General features: G+C 41.2%; 2 protein-coding genes across 8 annotated transcripts; both read left to right on the top strand.

The window, feature by feature from the left end:
- Positions 1-1,012: 1,012 nt before the first annotated feature.
- LOC137588245 (tropomyosin alpha-1 chain-like) lies at positions 1,013-10,817 on the top strand. 7 transcript variants are annotated; one of them, XM_068305322.1, is made up of 10 exons: positions 1,015-1,246; positions 1,658-1,783; positions 4,118-4,251; positions 5,555-5,672; positions 5,813-5,883; positions 5,992-6,067; positions 6,182-6,244; positions 6,482-6,551; positions 7,199-7,277; positions 7,671-7,843. In XM_068305322.1, the coding sequence occupies exons 1-10, from the start codon at positions 1,133-1,135 to the stop codon at positions 7,672-7,674; spliced, it is 855 nt and encodes a 284-aa protein (XP_068161423.1). In that variant the 5' UTR covers positions 1,015-1,132; the 3' UTR covers positions 7,675-7,843. The 7 variants fall into 7 exon arrangements, with proteins under 7 accessions (XP_068161509.1, XP_068161335.1, XP_068161423.1 ...); XM_068305408.1 differs by lacking the exons at positions 7,199-7,277; positions 7,671-7,843 and adding an exon at positions 10,210-10,817 and having other exon boundaries at positions 1,013-1,246; XM_068305234.1 differs by lacking the exon at positions 7,671-7,843 and having other exon boundaries at positions 1,014-1,246; positions 7,199-7,281.
- Positions 10,818-11,781: 964 nt separating this feature from the next.
- fbxo22 (F-box protein 22) lies at positions 11,782-18,411 on the top strand. The gene is made up of 7 exons (XM_068305115.1): positions 11,782-11,948; positions 12,165-12,300; positions 13,207-13,294; positions 13,931-14,029; positions 15,847-15,999; positions 16,089-16,254; positions 16,479-18,411. Exons 1-7 carry the CDS (start codon positions 11,818-11,820, stop codon positions 16,870-16,872), a joined length of 1,167 nt encoding a protein of 388 aa, XP_068161216.1. The 5' UTR covers positions 11,782-11,817; the 3' UTR covers positions 16,873-18,411.
- The last annotated feature ends 35 nt before the right edge of the window (positions 18,412-18,446 follow it).

Raw genomic sequence — 18,446 nt, 5'->3', positions numbered from 1 at the left:
AAGTTATCAGTTGAGCTGTTGCCTTATGGACAGCAAGACTGTTTTTATATAGAAGCACATAGTAGTAGTCAACGCCTGTGTACAGAAGATCTAAACAATTATCATAATCCATCGACATTTCACTCATTAAAATGCAATTTGTGATATTCCAATTCCAAATGTTCAATTTCTGCATCGAGTACAAATCTCAACTAGTGCAGTAGCCAGAAAAGTATCACTCCACCAGCCCTGACCACAATGACACAAGTGGTTTGGAGGGGGGGGGGGGCTGTTGAAAAGTAAACACATGTGAATCTGCAGCTGCACACACCACAACGTCCACTGCGGCCCATTTGAGACTGAACTCTCAGGCATGTGTTAAATGGCAGAACAATTGGATGGGCTTCATGATATAACTCAACCCTCGGGCAGCAAAGCCTGTCTGATGGCTCGGATGCTGAACTATGCTGTGTGAGGGGTGAACCCAGAAAGACAAACGAGCCATACTGGCTAATGTGACAGGGTGTTACCCAGTCAGATGGGACTGTTGTGCATTTACATTTAATACTGACACAATTGTTTAGTGGTTCTCAGGGCATGAGGAGTATCTGACATCCTTCATTTTGACACAGACAGATGAGAAAAATGTAAAATAACTGGCAAATGATAATTAAATCATTCTCAGATGTAGTTTCTGGGTTGTTTTCTAATGTCAATATAATAATTAATAATTGTGTTTTCCCATACAACCCCCATCAGAGGAGCTGATACCGTTCTGACACCTCTTGCTTGTCGCTTTGAGGCGGGTGGAAACTGGAGTAGAGACATCTTTAAGTGTGAGGAGTGTTGCCCCCACTGACGCCCATTCCCCATGTATAGTCAAAGAAGTAGTCAAATGTCACGGAACAGCGAATCACCGGACAGATCCAGAAAAAAGATTGCCCCTGCGTTGGCGAGCAGCTGCATTTGTTTCCAAAAAAGTATCGGGTATCCAGTAACTGCACCGCCAAACTACATATTTGTGTCACTACAGCCCAGAGGAGCTCCCACTCCAGCTTGACGTTCAGTGTGGTTTGGACGCTCCTGTCCTTTCATTCAGTTTCGTTTGTTTTTGCTTTACACGGACACCCCCCCCCCCCGACACTAAGCAGCCATGGATGCCATCAAGAAGAAGATGCAGATGCTCAAGCTCGACAAGGAAAATGCCATGGACAGAGCTGAGCAGGCCGAGTCAGACAAGAAGGCAGCTGAGGACAGAAGCAAACAGGTCGGCGTCCGGAGAGGAGCGCGTTCGCTCCAGACGCACGGTGCCATTGTGCGCCAGAGGCGCCGTGCGCCTGGAGCTGCACGACTCCTGCACAATGAGTGTGATTCACGCCTAATTTGTATAGAATTAAACTGACCTAAGAAAAAAAGCAACTACTCATATTTTCAATATTTCACTGTATGAAGTTCCTTAGAACGTTTTACATTCCTAATCATTTAAATGTCATATCAATAAACATTTTCTAATAGCCTAGAAAAACGGCATTTCTAGATGGCCGATACATGGTCCATTGTGTAGCGTAGGTTGTGTATTTATCATGTTCATAGCTATGTTGATATGATGCTGATGCTGTGAATCTGATGTCTGTTTTATACGTGTAAGTAAATTTCTGCTTCCTTCTCTGTGTCCAAGCTGGAGGATGACCTGGTAGCGCTGCAGAAGAAGCTGAAGGCCACCGAGGATGAGTTGGACAAGTACTCTGAAGCCCTGAAGGATGCTCAGGAGAAACTGGAGCTGGCTGAAAAGAAAGCCACAGATGTAAGTGCAGGCTGACAGCAACATAAGGTGGTGGAGAAGCCTCAGGCCACCTTGGTCTAATGATGAAACCAGGGAAACCCTGTAAACCATCAAACCCTAGTGAAACAAAATAACACCAACTAAACAGAGTTACTCTAATATTATGCAATACATAATTATGGAGGTCTATGAAATGTATAAGATGAAATATGGATAGGTATATTTAGCTCATGTGCTGCATATGGTAAGGTCACAGCTCACTGGCCTATGAGCACATTCCACATTTGAACAAATCTGAGAGCCGTGTAGGGTTTCAGTTCTTTTTATGAGCACGGTTTCCTTGTAAAATCCTTGGCAGATTTGTGGCTGATCTTTTTTCACTTGTTGAACTTGATCATGATAAATTTACCAGGTTGTTTGATTTGATTTTATGCCTATAACACCTCATTGATTTCATCACAATCTTAAAAAAAACATTGCTATGGCAATAACACAACATTGTAAATATTGTATCTTAAATATTCAACTTATTCTTCAAATTAACATTATTGATTCTCTGTTGACTGTAATTTGTTAATGAATTGAAAAGAAAACTAAAATGTAGCTGCAAAGACATTTGCTTACTTGATAAGTTGTATTAAAACTACAACTTCTATACATTTTGAGGAACTTTGTATGGTTTGCAGAAATATAATATAGAGCTTTGCTAATTGACACACTTCACACAAACCGTAAACACATTAATGCTTGTTTTGAATCTAAAACAAATTCACATGAAATCAGGATATAATTGAGATGGAGTTGGTCAATACACAAACACAAAATAACAAGGACTTATTTTAGCTGATTGAAATAGAATTTGTGTACTTGAAGCAAAAAAATAAACACATGGAGTACTCAGGATGAAATAGAACTGGACAACAGCTGATAAAGTGAATAAATGAAAAGTGTAACCATAATGGCTTTCAGTCCAACACAAATCTTCCCCAAGGCCCAACGTCCAACTATCAGGTGCATCCAGATTCTTTTGAGAGTATTCAAATTGTTCATTAATACGAATCCTCTTAATGTAAAAAATAAAATAAAAAAATCAAAACTATTATATTAAAAAATCTTGCATCTAAATCTATTAATCAAATTAACCCGTGACATAGATAACAATAATAATAATAATAATAATAATAATAATAATAATAATAATAATAATAATAATAATGTATTCATCAGATTGTGAACACACTTGTTGACGTCGCAGCAGTGAATGAGCGTAGCTGTCATTGTGTGTCCGGGGCTGTGATTTTGATTGGGTTAGCTCAACTCCCGAGTAGGGGATGCTCCAAAATCATCCCCTTAAATTTAACACATTCATAGCTGCTAATATGTACAAAAAAATATCACGTAATTAATTTAAAAGACCAAAGAAACACATGCAATACATATATTGTTAATTTATTAGACGGAGGTGTTTTATGAATAGAGAGTCGGTACTTCCGGGGTAGTTGGCACCTTCCAATCCTCATCAGCAGTTGATTAAGGGCGGTGGGGGCAGGGATCAAACGCGCCGCATCTTCTACCGTGTGTCTGCGTGGAGGAGGCCCGCTCACAGCCAGGGGACTAGCTTAGCCCAGACAAATACATAAAAGGGGGGAAAAAATGGCCGGTAGCTCTCTGGAAGCTGTGAAAAAGAAAATCAAGTCGTTGCAAGAGCAGGCCGATGCGGCGGAGGACCGGGCATCGCTACTGCAGCGGGATCTGAACCGGGAGAGGAGTGCGAAGGAAACGGTAAGCCGCTAATGGTTTGATGCAATTAGTCCCCAGACTGGCGGCGGCGTAAGTCGTAAATCTGGTCAAAAAGCGTGGCTGCTAGGCCCGGACGGAGGCGGCTGGTGCCCCCGACACGGGCAGGCATCAAGACGGCGTCGGACATATTTGAAAGAATCTGTGAATAAAAGGTGGTGGAAGGAGAGGGCAGGGCTCCACCCGCCGCGGGCGGTGACGGTGCAGCGGCCCCGCAGCCGCCCCGCAGCCGCCCCGCAGCAGCCCCGCAGCAGCCCCGCAGCGGCCCCGCAGCGGTCCACCTGCTGCTCTGTGACGCTTCAACAATCACGATTGTTTGTGAATTACACCTAATTTTTTCTGAGGCACGAAAAAAGGACAGGTGCATAAATAGTCTTCTGTAAATGACATCACTATCACGTGTTCCGTGGAGGATGTCACTCATTTTTTCACGGCTTGTGTGGAAGAAGAGCCTCCATTACTCCTGTTTTTGCTTGGAATGGCTAAAACAGTCCAGTATTACCAGCTATCCCAGTGAACCTGATTTGACTATGATTGTGGTGTTGTCCCCCCCCCCAGGCTGAGGGTGATGTCGCTTCCCTGAACAGACGCATCCAGCTGGTGGAGGAGGAGCTGGACCGCGCTCAGGAGCGTCTGGCCACGGCTCTGACCAAGCTGGAGGAGGCAGAGAAGGCTGCTGATGAGAGCGAGAGGTGGGCACACCTGGAGAACGATCCCCCAAAGCCTCCTGAATGTACAGAGAACCTCACGTTTTGTGATGTTTTTCAGTTGTCCGCATTATTTCTTCCTCTGAAAGAGTCACACGATTACAACAGGATATTGAGATCTGAGAGAATCCATTCCTCATTTACAGTATTTCTGCACTATAAGGCGCACTGGATTATAAGGCGCACCTTTAATGAATTGTTTCTTTTATAATTTATTCCATATATAAGGCGCACCGGATTATAAGGCGTATATAATTTAAAAAATTGAAATGATTTGAAAAACTAGTGGCTGTAGTTGCGCTATCCGTCCACTAGGTGGAGCATTCATGACTGAGTTCCTTTAATCAGCTGTGAATGACCCTGTTGTTATGTCAATGAGACATTCTGAGCCTCATCAAGTCAAATCTCTTGGGTTTTTTCCTTAGCTGCTGATAAAAGTACTACAAAATACTGGAGTACAAAATTATCTAAAAACATAGTCAAATTAAATTTTATTTCTATAGATCTCTGACGTGTGGTGAGGTTCTCGGAGGTAAGAGCCAGACAAAGTGGCGTATTTGCCACTCTGGCAAAATACACCATATTAAAAAACCTGACATTAAAAACTGGTTGAATTCATTACAAGTGGACCACTCAGTTCGAACAGGGCGGATCATTTCCTGATCTGAACTTTGAAACAGATATTTAAGCTCCGACGTTCATCTTCGTTTATTAATTATTGTTTCAATCGATCGGTAGTCCAGTCAGAGGTGAGGTGCAGCTATTTGCTGCATAAACAATTTTTTAACCAGTTTTCAATGTCAGGCTGATAAATTACTGGCAAATGTGACGCTGTTTTTACTCCTAGAACTGACTTTAACGTCGGTGTCTCACCGCCGTGAATCTCACCGCACGTCGCTGCAGACGGTGCGCCTTATAGTAGGCGTTATAGTAGGCGTTTTTGTACTAACTTCTAATATTTTGTTGTGCCGATGACTTGGTCATATTGCACCAAGTACTTTTCTTAAGCGATTTGTTTCATAGCATGATTCATTCTCATTGCTGTAGTTGACTCCGTTTCATATATTCAGGTTTCTTTAGAATTGGAGCAGTATAGTTTGTGATCAATAGTAAACAAGACGGCACACCTCTTTCGTGAGGTTGTTTAGATTCCCCATGATGCTGTGCAGCGGCATTCACTCTTTGTGTTCTCGTCTCAGTCTGCCAAGTGGGAATTGCAGGAGCATTTAAGCTTGCTGGTAGACCTGGCACTCGTGACTCACCTGACATACCATTTTCTCTCCCTTAGAGGCATGAAGGTCATTGAGAACAGGGCAATGAAGGATGAGGAGAAGATGGAGCTGCAGGAGATCCAGTTGAAAGAGGCCAAACACATTGCAGAGGAGGCTGATCGCAAATATGAAGAGGCAGGTTTCTAGGTTTCCAATGAGTTTAGCATTTTCTACACTCTTGGACTTTCGTGAAAAGCTGAAGTCGGTGCAATTGTCAGACTTCAGCTACATATACCAAGTTAGCATGTGGCTAAGCATGTGTGTTGTGTCTCCAGGTGGCCCGTAAGCTGGTGATCATTGAGAGTGACTTGGAACGTACAGAAGAGCGTGCTGAGCTGTCTGAAAGGTAAAAACATCCCTCACTTTACTCAAGTCATGACATTTCATAAAGGTTTTTATTATATTTTCTTGGTCTTTGGAATCTTTTTACATGTTCAAACCTTTAATTCAATAGCAAATGCTCAGAGCTTGAGGAGGAGCTGAAAACTGTGCAGAACAACCTGAAGTCTCTCGAGGCCCAGGCAGAGAAGGTAACAATATCACCAGTATTCAGAATGAATATTTAAATGACCGTAAAAATATTGTTCGGTTTGTACTTTGTCTTTGTATACTTACTGAACTCGGGCCTTTGTGTGTGACCACAGTACTCACAGAAGGAGGACAAATATGAGGAGGAGATCAAGGTTCTCACAGACAAGCTGAAGGAGGTGAGCTAAACAAAGGTTTACAGACACCACAATAAGTCTGGTGGTGTGTAGCACATGAAGCAACCATGTGCTACACACCAGTTTTGACTTTGTATTTTGATTTGTTCTTGAATTTAGTATGCTGACTAGTGTTCTGTTTTTAATACAGCACCTAAGTGTTAAATGTCCTGTGGAGCTCTAGTTGGTAACGTAACCTTTTAATGTGAATGGCTGATGTTTTGCTGTATCACTCCTCAGGCGGAGACCCGTGCCGAGTTCGCTGAGAGATCTGTCGCCAAGCTTGAGAAGACCATTGATGACCTTGAGGGTATGGATCTGTTCTGCTTGACTTTTTATTTTTATTAGTCAATAGAAAATGTTTAGCATAAATAGGAATAAGTACACATTGTCCCTGTATAAGGCAGTTGATATTTGGCAAGATGCCACAAAAATAGGTTTCTTACAGCCTATCAGAAATGAAACATTTGGTCATATAAGAGGAACAAAAAGCTGGGAAAAAGACTGTTACTTTTTGATGTTTTTCTCATTTAGTCAGGAGGGAATTAAACAAGTGTCAGGGCTGTAAACGGTACTGTTATTTGTCTTTTGGCGGGGGAAGAAACAAAATGGTGATCCCCCACAGCTCGCTGTGATATTTTTTCTGCTGGCATTGACATTTCTGACCATAGTGCTGTTTGGCATGCTGGTGTAGTGACTGTTCAAGGCCAGTTCAGTACCTAGCCCTCCTCCTACAGTCATGGAACATCTGAGACAGTCTCTGTGTGACTCCTAAGGAATGTGACACAACATCAGCTGCTCCTCCACGTGCACTCCCTATTCCTGTCCTGCCTTTTTATTTCAGTTTCTCTATTTGCATTTTCTTTTCCACTTCTGTTCTCTGACTATTTTTCTGTTGTCCTCTTATTGTATTCCAAATCCTTCATCTACCGCCTCATATTAATTACCACACAATAGATGAGCTGTATGCCCAGAAACTGAAGTACAAGGCCATCAGCGAGGAGCTGGACCACGCCCTCAACGACATGACTTCCATGTAACTCGCCACTTACTTTTTCTGCTCTGTGCCTTAGATCTCAATGCCCCTTACCGCTGTTAACATACACGGGGTTCTTCTGTGTGTTTAGATGCCCTCCACTGCTTGGTTGATATTTGTGTGTGTGTGTGTGCATCAAACAGATTTATTTTTGGCGAGTTTCTTTTGCTATATTTTTCCAACCTTTTGACATCGGTAGCTACTAACTGTATTTAGTCGTAGCGTTAGTCGTTTTAGTTTCTCACGACAAGTCTTTTTTTTTTTTTTTCATGAACTTCCTTTTCACTTTTCTGATCAGTCCTGCATCCTCCCTCCTTTTGGTTCTGCTTTGGGTTTGCATGTTATTTATCTTCTATTCCTCCATTTTTATTTTCTTTTTCCTCTTTTTCACAGCTAAATCTTTACAGCCCTCCCCTCAGAAGCTGGCTGAGCGCCATCATCCCACTCCAGTGCAGGGCAGCCCGACTTTCTGCCTCCTGTCTTGTTTCTCATACCTCTGCACATTGGGCTGTCGCTGCCACCATCCATTTGTTCATCGCTCATACAGACTTCATGCTTTCTGTAAAATAAACTCTTCCATCTATGCCAGCTCCTTCCCCTTTCTCCTGCCATGTTTCTTCATTTCCATTTGTCGCATCTTTTTTTGATTTGTCTTCTATGTTTCATTTGTTTTTTCTTTTCTTTTCTTTTTGTTTGTTTGAGTAGCTTTTGAATAAACTAAAGCTCCTCACATTCACTGTTCCGTTTTCTGTTCGAGAAGCCTGTCCCTTGTAATAGCCATATTAGGATATTAATAAATTCTACCATCACAAACTAATATTCAATAACATATTTTGGTTTTGAATTAGAATAACGTAGTAACAGCTTGATGAAATGAACCTTCATGAACCAATACCTGCTGGGTCTAATCGGTCATTTTGTACAGGCTTTTTCTATATCATTCCCATAACAAATGCATAAACAACCACTGTTCTGATTCCAAACATTACATCAAGTATAAATGCAACCAAAAGAACAAATGAGTACTGTTTTCTATGTCCAAGGAGCACCAGTCAACACTTTCAATGCAATCTCACTCTTGTGATTATCTTTAGCAGCACTAACTCTTGTCTGCTGTACTAACCCTCTGTTTTTCCTCCCTGTTCTCTCATCTGCTTTCTGACTGTCCAGACCATCTATACAAGCAGCTTGAGAAAAACCGTCTTCTGACCAATGAACTGAGAGTAGCTTTAAACGAGGCTTAAAGTGGAATAGCCTCTGACACTTTCATTCTCCTGATGCTCAAATGTGCAGGAATATTGTCTAATGCTGTCATATAGGGTATAGACAACTTTCTGTCACTCAATCCAAGAAATGCTTTCAACAAATTTGTGTTTTTTTGACATGATGCATGCTCAAACTGCAGTTTCACATAGCTCAGGTTGCAAAATCTTGTGGAATGAATTTTTAAAATTGATCTCAGTTATCGACAAGGCTGTAGCGTAGCTGTGTAACTGAGATTCACATGGCGCTGTTCATGGACTCTAAAGACTGGTAATGATGCTGATACCTGGGGAAAATCAATCCTAAAATCACTCTCCCGTATGAGCTGACAACCAAATTACACATTATTTTAGTTTTAACGTATCTTAATGTACTGCAGTCAGAGCCGGTTATCTGCAACACGTCTGTATTTGACGTTTTGTGTCTGCGTCAGCTACATTACTACTTCACGTGGATATTACATTATAGGTGCTAGAAAAGAAAAAGCTCCACCTTTTTTAAAAAAAGTGAAGTTTGTATCCCTGTGATCCTGGGCTGCATTGTGGAAACGTCTACCAATGTAAATTGGTCTCAGGGGAGGGTACCAGAAAAAGTTTCCCTGTACGATTTGTCCACAAAGGATGTGTAGCTCAGAATGAGGAAACGGAGGCTCCTGTCTAGAGCCATCCGAGGCAGGAGAGCTCACCAGTGAACATCTGGTGTCTGGGTCTTGATCCATCGTGTTTGGCTAAAGAGAACTACTACCCTAATGGTGCACCACCTGCAGTGATGAATTTTACAGATATTGTGTGCTTGAATAGTGGAGCGGACCTAGATGTGCTGACTCCTGGTCGACTGATCCCAAAGTTAGGAAATACCGCCATCTCCAGAAGTGAAATGCTCCCAACTAGATGTAGTTTGGCTCACGTCTGCATAGAGCACTGGTTCTGAAACCAAACTCCTGGCAAAAAAATGATTTGTGGCAGTTTTGTACAGGACTATCTGTGTGCAAAGAACTGGTGGAGAAAATTCCTGATTTACTGTCCATCTTCAAGCCCTGACCAATGATCATGAGCTCTGGGTAATTACAGACAGAAGTCAATTGCAGATACGAGCGGCTAGAAGGAGCTTCTTCCATCGGTTGTCTGGGCTCCGCCTCAGCAGTAGTCTGAAGAGCACATGTATGTTCACATGGGGGCTCACAATAGAGCCCCAGCCCTTTTTGTCCAAAAGTGTCATTCAAGATTGTTCAGACATTAGATTAGGATGCTTCTTGAAGTTTTCCTCTCACGTCCACCTGGGAGGAGACATGGGGGTACCCCCAGAATGTGCCCGATGGATGGATATCTTGTCTTGGTTGTCCCCCAGGAGGTGCAAGAAAGTTAACACCAGTATATTTTAACAGTATATTTTAGTGCTGATTTGTTTTGAGGTAACAAATCAAGTACATGGCAAATAGCAATTTACTGTTCTCAACTCAAACTCTAGAATACAGCCTTGTCTATAACATGAGTTTAATATTTAACAGGAATTTCCTACAGTATTGTACTTGACTATGTAAGAGATGCTTCCCACACTTGTAATGTTTTAGAACAATATCCACCATTTGCATAGCACTAATGGGTGAATTTTGTCCATATAATTTTTCTTATTCCCCTCCTTTTGAACTAATCCAATGCTGTATTAACAGATAAACTCTCAGTTTCTAAAGAGGAGTGCAGGACTGCACAGGTGAAACTGGATCAAACACTCATGGAGATGTTTAATGTCTGAGCCGCTCTGTTCCTCTCCACACGCTGCCTCATCTGCATCGAATATGTCTGGTGCTCACATTGTCATGCTGAAGAAATGAGCTCTATGAAGGGAACACAGTTGGCTTAGGTGAGCTACAGTTAAACTGGATGTTTCTGTTACACGAATCAAAGGTCGGTAAGGACTCACTGTATCGTTAATAGGTGTACCTGTATATGTTGGGACCATTTGCACTTTGGGAGGGAAGAATACCGCACATAATCATCATGATCAAAGCCATATGTTAAGCAAAGGTTATACGAAAGGGACTTTTATTATGTGTACTTTTGTAAAATTGTCTTTTGATTTGGATTATAAACATTAATCCATTATAAATCACACTAACCATTTGGCAAGGAAGAAATTCTTAACCCAGTTGCTTGTACAAACTGTTCAGCTAAATGAAAAATGTTTGCACACCCTCTCACTTTTCTTTTCATTTTGTGGAACTGAGATGTTTGATTTTTTCTCGCCCATTTTATCTTGGAAATGTAAAGATCATTAATAAATGGCTGTATAAATTAAAATGTACTTCTGCTGTTTTTAAAATTTGAACTTTATCGATCCCTGTAGGGAAATTATTAGTCCACACTCCACACACACTGGGTTTTAGTTGCATGCATATCTATAGTGGGTATAGGCCTGTAACACACACACACACACACACACACACACACACACACACGCACAAGGGGCCTGTGGGCATTCAGGTGATGGAGAGGCAGTGGCAGGCAGCTCCTTGGTGGTGTGCCTCCAATGAATCTTATAAAGGGGACTGCGTCTTGCTCAAGGGCACCTCAGCACTGCTCAGAAGGTGAACCGCCACCTCCCACTACTTCAGTCACTGTCAGACTTGGCAGACTGAGCTACTGCCGCCCCAGTTGTTGCATGTTCCTCTGGTCACTTCTTTGAAGAGTTTACTTGCAACTCTATGTAAGCAAAGCAAAGTAACTGTTTGCATTGGAAATTCCATGTGTACTGAAAAGCACAACACAATATAGTACTGAGATAAACATTGGCTAACATCACACTTATTTTTACAATGTTGTGAAATTTGACTTGAATGCGCCAGATCCTGTAGAAGACAGTTTAGATGCATTAAGCAGTATGTACAGTTCAACTTTACTACAATGTGCTAAAATGATGCACTGTGTACTTTTGTCAGCTCATCACTGGTATTGTCTGTGGACATTTCCCAAGAGTAACTTGTATGTGAGGGGGGAAAAAACACATAATGAGAGAAAAAATTGCATTAATATCACTGAAAAATGAAACGTTTTTATCTTTTTGGTCAAAATATGCCTCAATAAATGAAGTAGATGTCTTGAGTAGAGCGCACACATCCTCCAATGCCTACCTACAGTATCCTCTGACTTCATCCTGTCACAACGGAGCAATGACTCTTCCTCGCCGCAGGGGGCGGTGTATTGTCGTGTGACGTCACAACAGCAGCGCAAAGGTGAAAGTTCGTAGCTGCTCGGGGAAACCCACGACTGGAGAAGGAAATATGTGTGAAAATCCAGATTTTAACCTTGTTTTTCTAGACAGTAAAGCCTCGTATGTACTCAGCAACGTTGCCGAGGTGGTTGAGCGAATTTTGATGTTCGTCCCAACGAAGTCGCTTCTTCGGATCGCAAGGTAACCCGACATGTTTGTGTGTTAGCTAGCCGACACTGTCGAGTGGAAGTCAAGCTGCACACAGATACAGTGCAGGTTTAAAAGGCACTTCTCCAACTGCACAAGTAATTGTTTTCGTTTCTTGGTTATGTTTGACAGAAATCTTAAAGTTAGCGAACTCCCCTGACAAGTTCCTGCCAAGTTAGTCAAGTTGCACGTCTTTGTGTGTGTCCTCAGTGTCTGCAGACTGTGGAGAAACTGTGCCCGCAGAGTGTTGAGGACACAGCAGCAGCTGGCCTGTGTGTCGGCCCGCGGGCCGTCCAGCACAGAGGAGGTCCATGCTCTCTGCAGCATCCTGGCGGAAGAGGTTGAGGTACATCAATGTACTCACATGGAGCCAAGGGGTCAGAACAAGGACATCTGTTCAGTGCAGGGGGGTGGGGGTACTGATGTGTAACATTTCCAAAACAAAACAGATCTAAGTTGTTTATTATGCATATAGGTAATAGCCTTAAAATGATTATTTGCAAGTTACTGTAGAATTAGGCCGATGGGAGAACTTTACGTTCCTCTGTCATGACTACAGCTGGACTAAGGCTTGAGAAAATGTTAAATTTATCACATAGTTTTCATTACATACCTAAAACATTGCATTCTCTCCATCAGCATCAGCTTTATGACACAAAAGCTGATGCTGATGTGGGACTAAGATGACAGTATCCTGAACACTGCTGCACAGTACATTCCTACACTCTTAATGGCTCATTGTAAATATATTTCTATAATTGCTTGTTTCTTGCATGTGTGTTCAGTTTTTATGGTTGTTCCTTGCACCTGAGTTTTTTGCACTGCGAGTTTTAAAGATTTTGTTGTGCACTTGTGTATGATGATGCTAAAGGGATTCTGTTCTATTCACATGACATGACACAAAGCAAATAGACTTTCAAAAAATGTAAAATTAAGCAATAGCAGTTAATTACATCATATAATTAAAATAGACTTTAGAATGCCAGCCACATGAGCCCTTTCACATGATTGAGCCTGTACACACACAAAAAAGAGCAAATGCTGATTTTGTCATATGGGATCACCTGTAGCGCTGGATCCAAATCCAATTTATTTACTGAAAATTCCACAGTTCTTTTGCACCCTTACCCTGTGCTTGTCAGATGTAAAATGAGTGACTTTCAACACATGGAATGTTGTTATGCTGTCATTTGTTCAAACACATTTTTAAACTACGTGTTAACACCTGCACCTTTATTGGGATTATTTTCAGAAAGTATTTCTCCTGCCCAAAACGGTTCTGGCAATGGTTGACTGCGAAGCCTTCAATGGGCATACCTACTGGTGCAGACAAAGTAAAGGTTTGTATCGAGTAATAGGGCATAATGCAGTATTATGTTGTGTTAATATGACATAAATACCCAATAATGTATGTATATATATATATGTGCAGAAACTTTTCCTAATCTGTGTTTCACTCACATTTTATGTCAAGCATGTGATTGAATCAGTATAAACGAAAATTTATCAGTTAATCTTTATCCACAAAATATATATGGTATATACTCTATATGTCAGCAATATATATGCTATTAGGTGGCTCAACTACTGGCTTAGAAAATTTCAACTCAAATGACACACAGTATTTCAAATCCAGTGGGTAGTGAGCGAATAGCGACAGGTGCTTGGATTAAATAATTAGTACACATATATACACTCATATAAATGTACCCATATAAAATGCTATCAGCTATTAAAAACAGGCATTGTCTCATAAGTAAATACATCAATACAAAGTGACAGTCAATGTGAAGTTTATCTTACAAATCAAGGATTAATTTAAAGGTTCATTTGCTCAGAAAGATATATTTTTGATGTGATGGTTGTACAGAATGTCACAATTATTTTTCCACTAATATATGCTTAGTGATCTTACAAATTAAAAGTACATAAACTGAAATTTCATTTTAACGCTTTATGTCTTAACTGTTCTGAAGCAAAAAGGAGTCGCCACAGTTTGGACACAGTTGAAAAACTGGAACTGCTCTTCCCTAAAGGTTGCAGCATCATGGGCATCGCCACACCGGGAATAGTCTGTAAGTGTTCCTTCAGCTGCCAAAGTTCTGATCATCTGGCAAATAAATACCAATAAATCTACTGGTAGCCAAATATCAGTCTACTGGGATGGTCTTAGGCTTTATGTTTCGATTGAGACAGGAGACAATACAGTTTGAAAACAATTTTTTCTTTTTTTCCAAAAATCACCAATAGCTTCTGATTGATCAAACTCTTTTTGATCAAAATCAAAGGAATTTATTCCTCAATAAAAAATTCTTTGTAGAAATCCTTTGTGAAATATTTTCTCACATTTGAAAAAAACATTTAGAGACCATTAATGGCAAGTATACAAAAATGGGACCTTCCTGAGTTGCTGTTTTAAGTATTATGTGTTAGTTACACAACTTGTAAATACAGTTTCCAGGTTGAACAGCATCAGGATTAGAGTTTCTCTGTTAGCCAGAGCTTCCTGGAAAACAGTAGAAATAGAGTGTTTTATGAGAGGAATGCAAGTATTAATCCTCCCTGCTGCTGCTCCGTTGGAAAGCGCCATTGGTTGCGGGCACCTTTTCGCCTCTCTGTCTGATAGATGGCCTAGTCTGCCGGGTGCTGTGCACCCCATTCCTCCACATAATCACAACCCTGCTGAAAAGCGATTCTCAATCAGCCATGTTCCCTCTGAAAAATGATGCCTTACCAGGCTTCCATCGTTCATCAGGTTTAATGGCAGCCTCAGCTGTTTGTGATAACACTCACTTTGTGATATTGCAGTGGAGGGTCATCCAGGGGTCGCCTCGCTCATCTAATTCAAATGAATGAAATATTTGATTGGATTAGTTCGGATCTCTGGACCTGCCATAAGACGTAGATTACAACAAATTATTTATGCGTGTTAATAATGGGTTTGCACAGTATTAAAAAGATGACTGGTGATACGAGTAGACATAATATTTCTGTATAACTCGTGGTGAATGCATTAGCTCATAATGTATTTCTGTAATGTACAAGTTCAGTTTCACACTGAGGACTTAGCTTGGGAAAAGAAATAACTGATATAAATGAGAAGGTGCAGTCGTGTTAGGGGTGAATTAGGCCATCTGTCTTATGGGGCTGTAAAAGGAAACGGGCAGTGAAATCATGTCACATGTGTTTGACGTTCATTGGGCAGCCTGGTTTCTCTGAAGCTGTAGTTTTGGTTGTTTGGAAACTAGGCTGATGCTTACTGGTGGCTAATGTTACCACAATCTATGTTTTCATTGTTAAATTATTCCCTACCCAGTGAAAACCTTCCAGTGATACCATCAAGTGCCCTCAGCTGCAGTTCATTTAATGGCCACTAGATGCTGACTCCAGGAAATTGCTCATTCCAGACAAAAAAGAAACATGAAATGATTCTGTCAGCCTTTTTATAGCACAACTTTGACTTTTCCACTATGGGAAAGCACAGGTGTTACTAAAAATAACAGTACCATTACTATTGAAACATCTCAGTATAAGTCACGGTAGTACATAAGACCCTGTAACATTAGCTCTAAATGGAATCCAGCAAGGATGACTGTAATGGGTTCCACCGCTGCTCTAGCTACGTTTACATATTACAATATCTTTTGTTTGGGAAAAATGTTCCATTCCAGTTCCATTGCAAAGGGGGAGATTTTGTAGAGTTACCCTTAGAGTTACATAGCAAGGATTGGTCTGTCCATACCTCAAAAACGTTTGAGAGAATCTTATGAAAGTACTTTTAGACCTGATAATTTGCATCTTATTCATTTTTGCTTATTTGTATATTTTAACTGCATTTAACAGTAATTATGTTAGTTGTCACCTATAATAGAGTTTCTTCCCCTCTGCGCAGTGACTCCCAGTGGCTCCTGCTCCAGCCATCCACAGGAGTACCAGGAGGGGGAGGCTGGCTTTGCAATCATGTTCCCCAGTATTGAAGGGGTTCACATCAAGCCCTTTCATTTTTGCAATAGGTCCATTTCCCCAACGGCTTTGAAAGAAGCAGGTGAGTGTAGGATCACTTGTTCGGTAATCTGAACAGGAGTGCAGTACTTGATCTTGTATTAATATTTGTTGTAATTTTTTTTTCTGCAGGACTAGTTGACAACCCAGAGCTGCGTGTGGTCCTCTTATTCGTTTATGAAGCCTATAAATGTGGAGGACCACGCTTCCTCAGACAGATCCTGGAGCCTCTGGCCAAAAGCAAAGCTATCATCGCAGGAGGGCTCGTAGAAAGTGTCTTCTCTCCTACCAGACGCTGGTGAGTTAACGTCCTCTACTGACAAGAATAATACTCGTATTCCAAAACTGATTTCCCTTTGATTCCTTAAGGTTGCGTATGATGAGGGCTTTTCACATGCTATTTGATTGGTGTACTTCTGGTCAGGTTCTGGGTACCCTGACCTCCTTGTTTTAATTTCACTGCACAACAATTACTAAAGTCGCAGTCTCATTCTCGTTCTCCCATGATTTCTCATATTGCAGCTGTAGCCAGGGGGCATACGGTGTGGTGGGTCTTGCCCTCAGTGGTTCCAAGGTTCAGGGAGCGTCTGTACTCTTGGACCAAGACATCAGCAACCCGAAGGCAGCTGAAGCTACGATTAGGCGGCTAAAAGCAGCCAAAATTCCAGAGAGGAACACCCTAGGGTTCATGTTTGCCTGCGTTGGGAGAGGCCAGAGCTACTACAACAACCTGATGAATGTCGAAGCGGACGCCTTTCACAAGGTGTTCCCCAACACTCCGCTCTTCGGCTTGTTTGGGAACGGTGAGATTGGCTGCGACAGGATCATTAAAGATGACTACACCCTGTGTGACAACAACACAGACAGCCTGCAGCACCAGTACACTACAGTCATGACTCTGGTTCATCTTGGCTGATCAGTCGAGCCACAGAGACAAACGGGAAACGGAAACACAACCTTCATGCTCCTGTTTGCAACAGCTGCTAGGGACCAGAAGCAATCGGTACCTTATGTAACTCAAATAAAACCTCAGATTGTTGCTGTCACCATTTCTGCTCCTAAAGCAGGAAAGCGATCCCTTTAACCATCAGGGTAATTGCATCTTTTGAGAAATATTATTTCTTGCAGACTGTGCGCTTAAAAGTAGTCGCATTTAAAAAGTTGTGCGTTTCACAGGGTTAAAAAAACAAAGACCGATCTAACGGTCATTTACTACAAATGAGAGGGAGCAGGCTTGTAAAATGTGTTTATATTTCCATCATGTTTCACACACATTCGGGACATATCTGTCCGTCTGACACCAACCTCCATGTATGTTTGCTTTGCAGGTGAGTAAATTATATACACTTGTGAGTTCCACAGATCTTGTGGTTGTTGATTCAGTGCAGGCACTTTTTCTTCATGTGACAGGAGTGTTGTCCCTCTTCTTAATAATCCACATAGTTAAGGTAATGCTCATTTGAGTCCTCGACCTTGTTACGTGGGGGTCACACTTTATTACGTTGATTTTTTTCTTTGATATTAAAAAATAATTAAGCTTTCCAAGATATCTGTAAACCTTTGTTAGATTACTCACTGGGAAAGAAATCAGAATGTAACAGGGCCCCTTTTTTCAACTTTGTGAGGTCATGTCTCTTGTTACCTACTCCCAGCTGATGGCGATAACTCTTCAGCCCTTCACAGTTTAACGGGTATAAAGCAGAAGAAACTGCCCCATTGGCTTTGTAAGTGACAGTATTAGGAAATCCCCATTTCACTTTAGAGTTGTTTCCCTTTGGGAATGATTTAATTTAGGAACTGGTGACTGCAAATCTGGAAAAATGTTAATTGGAAAATTAGATTTGGTACCTGTAGAGGTAGTAATGTTAGTAGGACCTTTGCAAAATTGATTAATAATAAGAAAAAGTACTATGTTGCACATTTGTAAGACCGGCTAAATATAGTTTATAGTAGACTATAACCCGTCAGAAAATAATGCTTCCAGATCGCCTTGTCATTGAATGAAGTCTTGCTGTTTCCTCCTGAGGAAAATTATTCAGATGACGAAGGTGCAATTTGCAGTGTACAGTATACCTATTTGTTATAAATCATTTCTGTTACATGTTTAAGTTCAGCCTTTATTTACACACTGCAGTGAGGACTGCTGTAAGGACGGATGGCTTTCAAGAAGTAATTTTACTTTTATTTTAAAAGACTTCCTTCGTACATTGTACACACACACACACACACACACACACACACACACACACACACACACACACACACACAGATGTCCTCTGTAGTTCTCAGAGAGGAAAAACTAAACTGTATTTGAAGTTGGTGTTCGTTGCTCACTGTACAAAAGCTTGCTTCATGCACTTTTCTCTGTGCCAAAACATATCTGTTCTCTTTTTTTTTTTTTTTTTCCTCAATAAATAACAATTCAGGAGGCGAAAAAAAACTGCATTTGTTTCCTGAATGCTACTTTTAAACACCCTTTACTTCTTGAGT

The sequence above is a fragment of the Antennarius striatus genome, chromosome 1, assembly GCF_040054535.1.
Source record: "Antennarius striatus isolate MH-2024 chromosome 1, ASM4005453v1, whole genome shotgun sequence".
Taxonomy (NCBI): Eukaryota; Metazoa; Chordata; class Actinopteri; order Lophiiformes; family Antennariidae; genus Antennarius; species Antennarius striatus.
This window is presented reverse-complemented; position numbering and strand designations above follow the sequence as displayed.